The sequence below is a fragment of the Capra hircus genome, chromosome 17 (assembly GCF_001704415.2).
Source record: "Capra hircus breed San Clemente chromosome 17, ASM170441v1, whole genome shotgun sequence".
NCBI lineage: Eukaryota > Metazoa > Chordata > Mammalia > Artiodactyla > Bovidae > Capra > Capra hircus.
In genome coordinates this window covers 20181718-20197472 of record NC_030824.1, presented here as the reverse complement: position 1 = coordinate 20197472, position 15755 = coordinate 20181718, and the positions used below count along the sequence as shown (strand labels likewise).

Genomic DNA, 15755 nt, shown 5'->3' with positions numbered 1-15755 from the left:
GACTCAGGGAGACTCTGGCCTTTTTCTGGGGAACTCAAAGTCTGGGGAGGGATGTGGGATTTGGTCCCTGCCCCTTGAACTCCTGAGGGGAATCTTAGCTCTGAGCTGAGTCCAGACCACATCCTGACACCCCTACCCTTTTCTCTGTTGACGTTTGTCCCCCATTAGCCAGAATGTTCTGTCTAAGCTGTTTCTCCCTTGACAGAGTAGCAAAAATTAAATCGTGCCCAAACCGAGTGTTTGAAAATGGAAACTTGGCCAATAGCATTCTCTAGTGAGGCCATTCACCTGGGGGGAGGAAGGGTGTTTTTAAATTATTTTTTAAATTGGAGTGTAGTTGCCTTACAGTGTTGTTTTGTTTCTGCTGTGCAGCCAAGTGAATCAGCTATATGTGTGCATTCATCCCCGCTTCCTTGGGTTTCCTTCCTGTTCAGATCACCATGGAGCACTGAGTAGAGTTCCCTGCACTGTAAAGCAGGTTCTCACTAGTTATCTAGTTCACACATAGTATCCATAGTATGCATGTCCGTCCCAGTCTCCCAGCCCATCCCAGCTCCCTTCCCGTCTTGGAATCCATGCTTTTGTTCTCTAACGTCTGTGTCTCTCTTTCTGCTTTTCAGATAGATTCATCTGTACCATCTTTTTAGATTCCATGTATATGTGTTAATATACAACATTTGTGTTTCTCTTTCTGACTTATTTCATTCTGTGTGACTGTCTCTAGGCCCATCCATGTCTCTGTAAATGGCATAACTTTGTTCCTTTTTATGACCAAGTAATGTTCCACTATATATATATATATATATATATTCCATATATATACACACACACACACCCCACATCTTCTTTATCCATTCTTCTGTTCATGAGCATTTGGGTTGCTTCTGTGTCTTGGCTGCAGTGAGCCCTGGGGTGCGTGTATCTTTTTGAATTATGGTTTTCTCTGGGTACATGCCCAAGAGCGGGCTTGCTGGGTCATATGGTGGACAGGGGAAATTTTTTAAGTGCAGGTTTTCTTTTTCTGTGTTTTTGTTTTTCCAGTAGCAGCTTCATCAAGATTTAATTCACACAGTACAAAACTCACCCTTTAAGAATGTACAGTATAGTAGGATATTCACAGAGTTGGGCAACATCGCCACAGTCAATTTTGAAACATTTCCATCAACCCGCAAAAAAAACCCCGCACCGTTAGCTGTCACTCCCCATTTCCCTCAGCCTCAGGCAGCCCTTAATTCACTTCCCATTTCTGTGGATTTGCCCACTTTGGCCATCTTGTGTGAACCGAGTTGTATCACATGTGACTGGCTTCTTTCACTTGACCTGGTGTTCTCAGGGTTGATCCATGTTGTAGCAGGTGTCAGCACTTCAGTCCATTTTATTGCTGAATAATATGCCATTGCCTGGCAAGACCATGTTTTTATTCATCAACTGATGGACATTTGGGCTGTTTCTACCTTTTGGCCATTATGAATAATGCTGCTCTGAATCTTTAAAAAAGTTTCCATCTATTGTTTTCGGCTGTGCTACGTCTTTGTTACTGTGCTCAGGCTTTCTCTAGCTGCAGCGGGCAGGGGCTACGCTCTAGTTGCGTAGCAGGGACTTCTCGTTGCGGTGGCTTCTCTTGTTGTGGAGGACAGGCTCTAGACGCACAGGCTCCGTAGTTGGGGTGTACCGGCTTAGTTGCCCCTTGGCACATGAAGTCTTCCTGGACCACGGATGGAACCTGGGTCCCCAGCATTGGCAGGCAGATTCTTAACCGCTGGACCACCAGGGAAGTCCTGCTCTGAATATTTATGCCTGAGCATGTGGATGTCTGTTTTCATTTCTCTTGGGTAGATATCTTACAGCAGAATTGCTGGGTCCTCTGGCAGCTCTATGTTTAACCGTTTGAGGAACTGTCAGACTGTTTTCCAGGGCGGCCGCACTATTTCCCACTCCCCCACCAGCAGTGTGGGAGGGTGCCAGCATCTCTGCATCCTCGCCAACTCTTGCTATAACATCACTATAAAATAGAGCTGGTAGCTCAGATGGGAATGAGTCTTGTCTACAATGCCGGAGACCTGGGTTCGATCCCTGGGTTGGGAAGATCTCCTGGAGTAGGAATGGCAACTCACTCCAGTATTCTGGCCTGGAGAATTCCATGGTCAGAGAGCCTGACGGGCTACAGTCCATGGGATGGCAAAGAGTTGGACACAACTGAGCAACTTTCACTCACTTATTCAGGATAGAGCTGGGTGAGGGAGCATGCTGACTGGTTGTTTTGTCAAGGTCTGTACTTAGTGTGTTTGAAATAGTTCCATTAAAAAAAAAATCCTTCAGAAAGATTCCTGGGCTGCAGGAATGTGAGCATCTGTTTGGCTTTGTGAGATGTCTCTCAGCTGGAAAAAATAACATTTTGTCTGAGTGCACTGGGGATCATTCGTATAACTCATCTGCACTCCTCTGCTGGCTTTTTTTTTTTTTAATTCAGTTTATTAGTTTTTAATTTTTTGGCTTTGCTAGGTCTTCGTTCTGTCTTGTTGCGGTGCACAGGCTTCTCATTGCAGTTGCTTAGCTTGTTGTAGAGTTCAGGCAGGCTCAGTAGTTGTGGTGCTGGCTTAGTTGCTCAACAGCAAGTGGAATGTTCCCGACCAGGGATTGAACCTGTGTCCCCTGCTTTGGCTGGTGGATTCTTAACCACTGGACCGCCAGGGAAGTCCAAGCTTTCCACCTTTACCTTTTGAGTCTGCTCAGAGAGTTTGTTCCTGAAGTGTTTGTGGCTGGTGGAACAGCCCTTAGGCGTCTGCTGCTCAGGCTGGAGTTCCGGAGGGCCCCCCATCACTCGATGCCTGGTCTGCTAACTTCATGGTCAGGGCGGGCAGGTGACTAGGATAGAGGAGCCGGACAGGCTGGGTGGGGACCGGCCAAGGGCCAGCCTCTGTCGAGCACCAGGGGCCTCGGGCTCAGTGTGGCCACGTCCAATGCATTTGCAAATGCAGGTTTCAGAATCTGGATTTTAACATACGCTTTCTCAGTTTCACCTGTTGGGAGTTCATTCTGATTCTTGGCAAATGTTGCCCAAGCCAGCCATCTCTCTGGGTGGCTGGGTTCTGCCTGTTGGTGGCCACACACTGCTACTTTGATCTCTCTGGGACTCTGTGTCCCCAGCTGTTCAGAGCTGCTGTGGGCTGGGGTGGTGGTCTCAAAGATGGTGTTTATCAACATTCCTGAGGGCTGTTGAGGAACCAGTGTGGGAAAAGTCTAGAAAGCCATCTAGTTGTGACTTCTCTGAGGAACTTCTGTGCTGTTTGGTCACAAGATAGAGGCACGAGGGTTGCATGCTCTGTGCATTTAATTGACATCAGTTCTTACAAACTCAGATTAAAGAGGCCAAAGTGAAGGGGAACCCCCCCCCTTGTATTTCTAGAATGTTTTCCATGTCTGTCTCCTCTGTAGGTGATACTGTGTAAATTCATTTCACTGCCCAGCACTCTACTTAATAAGTGATCTTTGAGAATTGTGATTGAGGATTTGGGCCTTTTGTGCCTATCCCCCAAGTGGGTTCCATCTCCCCTCCAGCTGTGCCTTCTTTAAGCAGACTCAGGAATGTGAAGTTACGGAATATTTGTTTGTTCTATTGTTTCCTGGCATTTAACAGCTGCATGCTCAGTCGCTAGGTCATGTCTGACTCTTTAGGACACTGGACTGTAATCCTCCAGGTTCCTCTGTCCATGCAGTTTTCCAGGCAAGAGTACTGGAATGTATTGCCATTTCCTCTTCCAGGGGATCTTCTCAACCCAAGGGTTAAACCTGTGTCTCCTAAGTCTCCTGTACTGGCAGGCAGATTCTTTACCATGGAACCACCCACCTGGAAGGACAACAGTAATAAACACTGACACTTTCTATACGCTGGGTATTTTTCATATATCCACATTCAGTCCTCACTAGAGCCCTGTGAGGAATTCATTATAATCCCCATTTTTCAGAGGAAGCACAGAGAGGGTAAGGAGCATGCCCGAGGTCACACAGTTTGTTGGTAACTGACTGTGTCGGGGGTTCCCAGGACCCCTCTCAGGTTCGATGATTCACTGTGAAGACTCAGCTGTGATTTATTATATAGAAAATATTCAAAACATAACCAGCAAAGGGGACAGGCTCACAGGGTGAAGTCTTGGGGAACCAGACAGAGGCTTCTAGAGCCCTCTCTTAGGGGAGTCACGCAGGACATGCTTCCTCCTCCCAGTGATGAGTTGTGATATGTGTGAAGTGTCCCCTACCAGGGATGCCCAGTAGAAACTCTTCCCAGGGGATGTTTACTGGGGGCTGGTCACATTAGCGCTTTCTGCCTGGTTCCAGACTCCCTGAAGGAAAGCAGGAGGTCAGCATAAACTGCGTTGTTTGTTAGCTGGGTACATTGCCATCCTGAATAAAACTGGCATTCTGTTTCAAAGAGGAAGAAATGGACATCAGCTAGGTCCCTGGCAGCACCCACCGCATAGAAGACATGAAGTTTTCATTTAAAAAGATATTGTCGGATTGTCAGGTTGCTTCCTGTCAGGAGATACCCATTCCTCAAGACCACGCCGATCTAGTCATTGTAGAATCACAGGTCCAGAGCTGTCTGACCTGAGGCACCCCGACAAAACTTCTCACGTGCTTGATCTCCCTTATTTCCAGACAAACTGGGAACATCCAGCCAGTGGTCCTGCCGCTAATGTGGTTCGAAGAGGTAAGGCTGCCTCCCTCTCCCTGGGTATCAGGTACCTGTGGTCATGGTGTCTGATGCCTCAGTGAGGAGCTGATGTGGGCATTTGAGGCAAGAGGCTGTGTGTGGTGGGGCGGCGGGGCTGGGTAGCTGGACTCTGTGATGCAGAATAGTCTATTAGAAATTTCACCCTCTCCAAGCACCTCATGTCAATTATGCCACTGGACTGAAAGGCTCACCTGAGATGAAGTAGATGAAGCTGCCTGAAATTATAAAGTCCCTGGTCAGAGTATAAAATAATATTGCTAATGCATGTGACCACTTCTCCAAAGATGAAGGGAAGTTCGTTTTCAGTGTGTCAGCTTTTTATTGAACTTCCTTTTCTCCCAGGTTTTCAAGATTCCTTCTGGCTTAGTTCATTTTAATTCATGGTGAGCTAACAGCCGGAACAGACAGCCTCCAAATGTCACATTCACTTCCTGCTCACATCACAGTCTGGTGGAGCGGGGAGGTGGAGCTCTGCTCCATGCAGACATTTGGGGACATCAGGGCTTCTTCCATCGTTTGGTCCTGACCTTTCGGAGATCCTCAGAATCCATTTCCGTTCAGTAAATTGGCAAAGAGATGGAGAGAATCACATGGGAGCCAGGTGTGGAAATTGTAACATCCTTGTGCCCACATCCCATTGGCCAGAAGAAGTCACGTGGGCCTGTCTAGCTGCAAGGGAGTCTGGGAAATGTAGTCCCGATGTGTGGCCCTGGAGGACATAGAGGCTGGCCTAATGCTTTGGGATGGGGCAGGGGTGGAGTGGCATCTGCACCTTCGGCTCATAGTATGTGGCCCTACTCCATCTGTTTGTCCTTCTTCCCCAGAGTGGGGCAATGGAGGGTGAGACCCTTGAGACGTTCTATACCCAGCTGGTGTTGATGCCCAAAGTGCTGAACTATGCCCAGTATGTGCTCCTTGCCCTGGGCTGCGTCCTACTGCTCATCCCCATCATCTACCAAATCCGGAGCCAAGTAAGTAGTGGTCAGAGCATGGCCTGGGCTGAGTGGTCCCTTGCTTGCCTGCTTGGGGGAAGGAGGGGCTCAAATCAGATCCCCCAACTATCCCTTCCTGCTGTGTGCATGGACACAGCCTGCACCCTCAGCCTGCACCCACTTCGAGGAGCAGTCCTAGGTCTCTACTTGGGCTGGGGAGCCATCCATCACTGCATCCTTGCCTCTCCTGCATCTTCTGTTACCACTTCTCTGCCTGTCCTGGGAGGCTTGGGGGCCCAACTTTGGAGGGACTGCAGTGGTTTTGGATCATGAGACCTGGGACTCGAATGGTTTGTTCAGCCAGCCAGCAGCTGCTGGCTGCCAGGTTCTGGCAGGTACAGTGCATACAACAGTGAACAAGACAGTTCCTGCTGATGGATGTGTGGGGACCAGCATTCTAGTTGGAAAGACAGGTGGGAGTCAAGTAACTAAACAGAAGAGGTGATTTCACCAATGATAAAGATGATAGAGAATGTGCTGAGCTCAGGGCAGCACTGTCCAGGACAGATACCATATGAGCCACACATGTGATTTTAAATTTAAATGTCTAATAGCCACATTAGGTAAAAGGGAATTAATTTCAATCATATCTTTTATTTAACCTGGATATATCCAAAAGATTACCATTTCAATCTGCAATCAATATAAAAACATTAAGTACTTTTGCATTATGTTTTTGAGTGAAGTCTTTGGAATCGGTGTGTATTTGACACTTACAGCAGATCTTGACTGGGACTCACCCCATTTCAAAGCCTCCACAGCCACATTTGGCTGCTAGACTGGGCGGCACAGTATCCAGGGAGGTTGGGGACAATGATAGCGATAATGTCAGAAGACGTTTCTCTGAAGAGGTTGAATTTAGGCTTAGATGTGAGTGCTCAGCACAGAGTCATGGAAAGACTGCTGCAGGTGGAGGGATGGCCAGTGCAAAGGCCCTGAGGCAGCAATGGGTGGGGCTGTATTGCAGGATCCTGCTGCACTAAATTGGCTGCAGGGGAGTGGACATAGGGGCGGCAGGGGAGGTGGTATATCAGAGGCAGAGGTAGGTCATGCCTGGCCCTGTAACTCGGGGTGAACGGCTTGGAACTGATTCCAAGGGATGACTGGAAGCTTTTAACTCATTATTGACTGGGGAATTTTTGCAGAAGTAAATGCCTGTAGCTGGCGATTTTTATTTTGGCCAGCCAAAAATTCATTCTGTTATTTCACTGTGTGCATGTCATTGCATCCCGTAGTCACCCCGACACACCCGTACAGTCTTCTCGTTTTCATGAAACGTTGTCTTCAACCTGCTCCTCTGTAGAAACAAAGGAGCATTCTCTAGCATCGTGAGTTCCGTTTTCACTTTCTGCATCAAAGTCAATCACTAAGGTTTTTTGTCTCTTTGTTGGTCTAATATTCACATTGTCTGAATTAGAACTATGTTCTGAAGAACTGTCGTCTTCTGAGACACTAGTATATATGTTGCGCAGACAGTCAGAGAAAGTATCTGCCTGAAATTCACCAAAAAATTATTCTTCACTCAAAATTTCACAATGTGTCATTTTTGGGAAAATTTTAACGTTTATAATGTAAACAGGATTGGAACAAAAACCTTAATGAAGCAAACCGTGGATGGTAATGACAATCATAAGGTGTATAATGAGCCCTTGATCAATTTTAAGCTCTAACAACTTCGCATGGCGTTGTTAATTGTATTAATGTGTTGTTGTTTTTTTTTTTTTAACGTGTTAATTCACTCTCTAAAAACATGTTGATATGTCTCTGGTCAATAATGGGTTTAAGGAGAGGAGTGACTGGGTCGGTTGACATGTGGCAACTATTAATAGGCCTTCCAATGAGAGAGCAGAAGCAGGGGGACCAGTGAGGAGGCTCAGGTGAGCTAGGATACTGGCTTGGACCAGAATGGGAGCAAGTATTCAGGCACAGGAGCCCTGAAGAACCAGTCCTGGGGCATCTGCCATTCAAAGTCAGGAAGAAGATCAGGGGACAACGAATGCCCCCTTTCTTTTTTTTTCCTTCCTTGGTCCTTTTTCCCCCTGCCTTGCAGCTGGGCATGCAAGCTCTTAGTTCCCCGACCAGGGATTGAACTTCTGCCCCCTGCAGTGGACGCACATAGTGCTAACCTCTGGACTGCCATGGAAGTCCCAAGGAAAACCCCTTCTTGATTTGGCATCATTCAGTAATTCGTTCATGGCATTGACTGACACGTTCACAGCTTATTTTGAGGGGACACTGCACAGTTTGGGAGGTACAGACCTGAATAGGATGTGAGGTCTGGAGACCAGGGGGCTTTAGGCAGGTTACTGCCATCACATGGTGACAAGGGCCCCTGGGGCAGAAGACTTGGGTGAGTAGCTAGCTGGTAGACAGCGGACACCACTCAGTGGCAGAGTCTTGCAAGGCCATATTGAATCCATGAACCAGAAACCCCCACTTTGGGCCCCCCCACTCCAAGTTTTCCTGGAGCCCTAGGCCTGGGCCTTGGAGGGGGGTTGGCCAGCTTCCCTGCTGCCCCCTTGGGCCACCTGCAACACCCGCTTTCTTGCTTTAGCTTTGGCAAACAGCCTTTGCTCTTTTGCCTTTTTCTCAGAGACAGATTGCATGCTTGCTTGCTTGTTGGTAGCTGGGGCAATGATAAACCTTTCCAGGCTCTTAACCAGGGCTTTCAGACCTTTGTCACCATTTCTCTTCCAAATTCCCCATCCTTTGGGGGAAAAGGTTTGCACTGGTGTGAGGGTACCAGGGCCTCTGGTGTCTTGAGCCCCCGATGAACATTGGGGACCCTGTCCTCCGTCACTGCCCCAGCCAGAGCAGAAGGGAACTCGCGATGGTGTTTGGAATGAATTATGCTGGAGGACAGAGGGGACCAGAGGCCCTAGCCCTCAGTCTGTGGATGACTCCCCAGGCCCAGCATCACCGTGGGTTTCTAGGAGTGAAGACATACACAGCCACACAGGCGGGGATGGGGGTGGGGGTGACGTGGGCAGGTCCAGGGGAAGCAGCTGGTGAGGGACGGGGCCAGACAGCCCCCACCCTCTGTCCCCTCTGTCTCTCTCTAATGGTCCATCAGAAGGGGAAGGGGGAGGAGACTGAGGATGCAGGATGTGAACACTTCCCTGCTTCACCCCCCCCAATCCTTGTCTCCCAAGTCCCATACGATTATTCATCGTTTCTATTAATGATGGTGAGGCTCCCTCCCCACAGGTTATACTGAGGGCCCAATCAATGAAATTTATCCCATTGTGTATTTTGGACAGAGGAGCCTGGCAGGCTACAGTCTATGACGTCGCAAAGAGCTGGACACAGCTGAATGACAAACACGTGTATTTTTTGGTTTAGCAAGGGTTAGGCCTTTTGTGTTTTTATATATTTCCCCTGGAAAAAAAAAAAAAAAGAATGGCACGTCGTTAAACTCAACATATTTTAATTCTCTTCAAAGACTTTTTTTTTGTTCAAGTCATTCTTGAAAAAAAAATTATTTTAAACAGAAACACCTCTGTTTCTGGTCTATTTAAAACGCCATCTGCTAGCTCAGTCAGGACAGCATGTTCTTCACATGCCACTTGCTCACCTCTCTGAGACTAGGCCGAGCCACCTTGCACACCATGGCCCATCGCCCCTCCTCAACTTGGCCTTAATTTTCAGGCCGAAAGACCCTTTTTAGTTTGCCCATCTGACCAAATGTGTTTCCTGAAGATGCTGGTGTATCTGTCTTCGGTGAAGGGCACTATCACTTCCCAAATCTCCCAACTGCAATCATTAACGGTGGTTGGACGTGAGTGTTCTGTACCCCACCCTCTGCTTTTTGAAGAACCCTGCAAATTGAAGAAACCTATAAAAACCATGTGTGTTCAGCTGCAACGGCAACTATAAATTAGCTTGGTTATCTTCTAGGAGAAATGCTATTTATTTTGGATTAGTTTTAAAAAGGGCTCAAAGGATAAGGAGGCCGTTCAGGCCTATTCTGAATTCCTGATGACATCAGCTCCCAAGGGGACTGTACTGCAAGAAGCAAGACTGTAGGTGGGTACCAGGTAATGCCCCGCCCCATCCCCCACCTCCTCCCGTAGTGAGTAGAATTCTGGCACCTTGAAACTCTTTGGATCTTATACATCTCTTCAGCCTGCACTTCACCTGTCCACAGATTGAAAATATGTACTTGTATACTTGCTGTCTTCTTACATTCTGAGTGATCCCAGGTGTGGTAGGGGATGGAGGGCGACTAGTGGGCTGGTGTCTTATTTTCAAGGTTGTCTTAAAAAGGCAAGATTGAGGTTTAGGTCAGCTGCATCTCAGACTTCCGGTCCAATTGACTCTTCTGGGGAAGTCTGCTAAAAATGAAGATCTGAGGACATTCTTCTAAACCTCCTGAAATAGAATCATGGACGGGCCCCCGGAATGTGTTATTTTAATTCCCTGGTGACTCAGTGGTAAAGAATCCTCCTGCCAGTGCAGGAGACGTGGGTTTGATCCCTGGGTTGGCAAGATCCCCTGAAGAAGGAAATGGCATCCTGCCCCAGCATTCTTGCCTGGGGAATCCCATGGACGGAGGAGCCTAGCCGGCTACCGTCCATGGGGTCGCAGAGTTGGACACGATTGAGCACACACGCACCAAGGGGATTATGAATAGATTGGTCTATTTATTTATTTTTGGCTGCGCCCTGCGGAGTGCAGGATCTTAGTTCCCCAACCAGAAATCGAACCCACGTCCTCTGCATTGGAAGCGTGGAGTCTTAGCCACTGGACTGCCAGGGAAGTCCCTGATACAGATTCCTGAATTAAGTGAATCTGGGATGACCAAGAAAGAAACAATTTAGGTATCACGTGGGCATCCACTATATATCCAGAACTCAGTAGGATTGCCAGATTGAGCAAAAACAAACCCATAAAACTCCCAAGAAATAACAGCAGCAAAGAGATGCTCAGTTAAATGTGAATTTAAGGTAGACAGTGAATGATTTTTGCCTAAGTGTGTCCCATGCAATTGTCGGGACATGCTTATACTGAAAACCTGTTTGTTGGTTACCTGAAATTCACATTTAATGAGCTGCCCTCCCTGTATCTGACAACCTACCTGCAGGAGAAATAGGCTGGTGCCTTGTGGGTTTACCTCCCTCTGGGCTGTGTTCCTCTAGGTCTGAGGTCTTAGGAGAGCCAAGTCCAGCCAGGGGAGGTGACAGGCAGAGCTCTGAGCCCTACTGTTGGGGTTTGGGCAGCAGTGAGTCAGTCGCACTATGGTTGTGCCTCTGATCATAGCTGTTATTTTGGTTTCTGAAAAATGTGCCGCCCTCGCCAGCTTCTGGGGCTGTGCCTGCTTGGGTTTAAATAGCTTTCTTGAGAGCTAAAGCCTGAGGACGAGTCGACAGCCCTTCTCTTTGGGGCCAGTTGGCTGCTCCAGTTTGCTTCGACTGCCAGGGTTGGAGGAGGAGAGAAAACGGAACACGCCAAGTGCTGGGCGTGGGTGTGTTTGCTGGCAGGCGCTGCCAGTCCCTGCGAGAAGCAGAAGGGAGGGACAGCTGTGTCCTCAGCCAGACTCTGGGGGGCTCCTCCTGCCGATCTGGAGATAAGAGAGCCCGACCACGGCAGGGCTGAGTATTAAGGGGGTGTCCTCCTGAGCTTGGGAGCAGGACATCCTAGCCAGAGATGGGTACCCCGCTTTCCTTCCTCTCTCCCAGAATTCCTCTGGGACGCCTTCTTAGGTACAGTTTGGCCCCTTGGATACCCCTCCCCCTTCCAGCCAAAATTCCCTTCTGCAGAAACTTGTTTGGTGTTCTGGGGGTGTAAGGGTGAGGTCTTCCTAGAAGTGGGTTATTGGCTTTTAGCACGGATAGAGCTGGTGATTGTGAGGTCTCAGCCCTGTGGCTATGCCTCCCTGGACACAGCCAGGATATCCTGCCCACTGCTCCCTGCCCCCTCCCAAACAAAACCCCACACCAAACATTGGAATTTCCTCTTGACTTTACCAACAGAATTCAAGCTTCAAGTTATCAGGGAAGGCTTTTGTTTTTTTTTAATCTTTTGGCCATACCACACAGCATGTGGGATCTTAGTTCCCTGATCAGGAATCAAACCTGCACCCCGTACATTGGCAGCGTGGTCTTATGGACCACAAGGAAGTCCCAGAGAAGTTTTTGATTAAAGAGGTTCTATTGCCTGCCTTCTGGAAGGCTAAGCCCAGATGAGACCCAGCCCAGATGAGACCCCTATCCCCAATCATGTGTGCTTGGGGAAGGCAGTGTCCTGTTTGTGCTGTTTTACGGGGCCAGGCAGGCACCTGAGAAGTTGCCAGTGGTCCAGAAGACCTCGAATCCCTTCAGGGAAACCTCTAACCTGTTTTGAACACCTGGGGGAGATCCCACACCTTGCCTTGCACTTGGGCATGGGGTGACCTTGAGCTGCTAGCCCAGAAAGATGTCTTTATGTGAGTAAGAAAAAGACAGCCCCTCTGTGCAGACATGGCCTGCTTTAGGACTGAAGGTTTAGAACACAGAATACAACCCAGGTATAGCCCCCTTGGCTGAGTGCCTTTGTGCAGTGATCAACCTGGACAACTGTACCAGGCAGCCCTGCAGAGCATGTTCCTGGATCTATCTTTCTTACCTTCTCATGAGTCTCATTATTTCCAAGTCCTCATTACTCAGTTAAAGGACAGTGTTAGGGAACAGGAGGAGGAGGAGGACTCTGTCTCAGGTTCTGGTTCCTTGAGGGTTTGTTACATGTGTCTTTCTTGGAAAAGCAGTTTCCCTTTCACTTTAAAAAAAATTTAATTGGAGGCTAATTACTTTACAGTATTGTGGTGGGTTTTGCCATACATTCGCATGAATCAGCCATAGGTGTGCATGTGTTCCCCATCCTGACCCTCCCTCCCACCTCCCTCCCCATCTCATCCCTGAGGGTCATCCCAGTGCACCAGCCCCGAGCACCCTGCCTCATGCATTGAACCTGGACTGGCGATCTGTTTCACATATGGTAATATACATGTTTCAATGCTGTTCTTTCAAATCATCCCACCCTCGCCTTCTCCCACAGAGTCCAACAGTCTGTTCTTTACATCTGTGTCTCTTTTGCTGTCTCGCATATAGGGTCATTGTTACCATCTTTCTAAATTCCATATATATATGTTAATATACTGTATTGGTGTTTTTCTTTCTGACTTACTTCACTCTGTATAATAGGCTCCAGTTTCATCCACCTCATTAGAACTGTTGAGTGAGGCTGTCTCCAGTCATAGTTCTTTGCCCCCCACCCACCACCCCGACTGTCGCATGCTGCCTGTATGTGGGAGTGTGGGTCAGCAGGGGTCACTGGTCTCGCTCTGACACCGCCCCACTGCTCCTGGCTGGAATGTGGCTCAGTCTGGGTAGCCTGAAATCAGTCCCACAGGAGAGGAGCCAGGAGTTTCACCTTCCCCTTGGTCCTGCCAAGAGTGGGGTTTGATTTTTCCCCACCCTGCAGTGAGGCAGACCTCTGGGCTTTGTGAGCAAGGTCCAAGCTGGCAGGGGTTTTGGGGGTTTTCCAGCCACAGCTGCTGGGCAAGAAGGCATCTCTCTCCATTCTTCAAGGGGAATGAAGATAGAAGGCTTAAGGGGATGAAAAGTTACCCCCAGTTTTTATTATCACAGCTTACCTTAAAAAATATTTTTTGTTGGAGTATGATTGCTTTTCAATGTTGTGCCAGTATCTGCTGTACAACCAAGTGACTCATCTATATGCATGCATCTATCCTCTCCCTCTTGAGCCTCCCTCCCACACCCCCATCTCACCCGTCTAGGTCAGCACAGAGCCCGGAACTGAGCTCTCTGTGTTATACAGCAGCTTCCCACTGGCTATCTGTTTTACACATGGCAGTGCCCACATGTCAGTCCTGATCTCTCAGCTCGGCCCGCCCTCCCCTTCCCCTGGGTCCGCATGTCTGCTCCCTACATCTGCTTCTCCATTCTTGCCCTGCAAAAACGTTCATCTGTTCCATTTTTTTTCTAGATTCTACATACATGCGTTCATATACGATATTTGTTTTTCTCTCTCTGACTTCACTCTGTATAACCAACTCTAGGTCCATCCATGTCTCTTTAATTTCATGAAATTTCCTTAAATTGTGAAATTAAAAAAAAAAAAAGTAAAGCTAGATGAACTACCCCGAGCTCCCTCTCACCCAGGCTCAGCAACAGCAGTTGTTCACATCTTGTCCCAGTTCTCCTTTCCAATGTATGCCCTTTGCCCCACCCCCTATCCCGAGACAGTCATTTCTAGGAATTTGGTGCGTGCCTGTTTCCCCCCTCTAAATCTGTATCCATGAGCAACAGATCAGTGTTTGAAACATTATCTCTGGAGGACATGCTGTATTAATCACTCTGCAGCTGGTTTTCCCCTTCTCGATTTTCTGTTTGGGACAGCTGTGTAGGTTGACTACCACCTTGCGACTCTCTGTTTTCGATGCATTATGATATCAGTGGACGTTTAGGCGGTTTCCAATTTTCCTGTGTCGACAGTATTGCTTATATAAGCCCTGAACATCTTGTTCTGCCCTTCTCTCTGGATTAGGCGAGTCCCTTTGGACTTCAGTTTCTCCATCTCTAAAATGGGGTGAGAGCAGGGTGGGATGGTGTTTCATGAGATGGGGAGACCCTTACAGTTGTGGCCCAGGAGTCTGTAGGTCACTCCAGTCTTTTCTCATCTCAGGCTTGATTGGTGGGGGCTGCTGATGGGGACTCCCAGGGGGTTTCCATGCTGGTGGAGGATGTGCAGGGGCGGGGTGGGGTGTGGGCGGGGCTTGGTGGCCAGCCTTAGTGATGCAGCGCCCCCTGCCTTTTCTCCACAGGGTTCCAAAGATGCCATCAGCCAGCCCAGTCTGGCTGCTCAGCCAGCCCAGCTTCCCAGCCCCTACACACCGCTTCTTCAGGACTCGCTCAGTGGACAGCCCACCAGTCCCAAAGTCTGAGCCCCCCACCTCCTGCACATTCCACGCGCACACACACACACATACACACGCATGCCCCTGGCACGTGTCCACAGGTGTGTGCAGACACTCAGGGATGGAGCCGCTGCTGAGAGACTTGGGGTAAAGACTGGTCAACAAGGACTCTTCTGGAAACGTCTCTCCAAGTAATCCACAGGCCTGACCATAGGTGCTATGGGCACGGGGTCCCCTAGCCCAGGCTCTTAATGACTCACGTCACTTCTCCCCAGCGGCCCGCTCCATCTGTCTTGAAACACTGCAGCCCCTTCCTGGTGGCTCATCCAGGCAGGACAGGGCGTTTACCCTGAGAGGCCGCCACTGTCCCCAGATCCAGCCTAGGAGTGCTGACTTCTTGTGCCCGAACCTGGTGGGCAAGGTTTTATGGTTCAGCAATCCAGCCCCGACCAGAGCTGTAGCCACTGGACACCCATCTGGGCCTCAGAAACAGAGATGCATCCTAAACCCCCTGCAGGATCATGGGTTTGGGTGTCCGGGTCCCTTCCCTCCAGCCTAAACTGACATCATCCTGTATACTGAGCCGGTCACTTCCTGGCAGGGGTGGCGGGAGGCTGTGCCCTGAGCTGCCCCCCACCAAGGTCTGCAGCTCCCAGGTGCCAGAGCAGGGGTAGAGAGGCTCCGTCCGGGACGTCAGCCTGGGTGTCTGGTCAGGAGACCCGCCCGTCTGGGACTCCTGGTCTCTGGGACAAGCCTCTGTCTCTTTTCTACTGGAAGAAAAACTGAATATCATCTTTTAAAAATAATTCACAATGGAAGTAATAAACCTTTTTTAAAAGTGATCGCCTGAGTCTGTAACAGCCTGTTTGTGGGAGCCTGGGTTGGGAGTGGGCTGTGGTTCCATGGGAAGTTCTAGGCTCTTCTTGAGTGCTAAGTCACTTCAGTTGTGTCTGACTCTCTGAGATCTTATGGACTGTGGCCTGCCAGGCTCCTCTGGTCCATGGGGCTTCCCAGGCAAGAATACTGGAGTGGCTTGCCATTTCCTCCTCCAGGAGATCTTCCCAACCCAGGGATCGAACCTGCATTTCTTGCATCCCCTGCTCTGGCAGGCGGGTTC

At 49.1% G+C, this 15755-nt stretch overlaps 1 protein-coding gene across 3 annotated transcripts in view; it reads left to right on the top strand.

Moving 5' to 3' along the window:
- SCARB1 (scavenger receptor class B member 1) overlaps positions 1–15480 on the top strand; it is a 93523-nt gene extending 78043 nt beyond the window's left edge. The window contains exons 10-13 of one of the 3 annotated variants that reach the window (XM_018061401.1): positions 4657–4708; positions 5557–5703; positions 9622–9750; positions 14546–15480. In XM_018061401.1, coding sequence (XP_017916890.1) covers positions 4657–4708; positions 5557–5703; positions 9622–9750 — 328 coding nt within the window. In that variant the 3' untranslated portion in view covers positions 14546–15480. Of the gene's footprint in view, positions 1–4656; positions 4709–5556; positions 5704–9621; positions 9762–14545 lie in introns of all 3 variants that reach the window. The other 2 variants (XM_018061402.1, XM_018061403.1) reach the window with 2 other exon arrangements.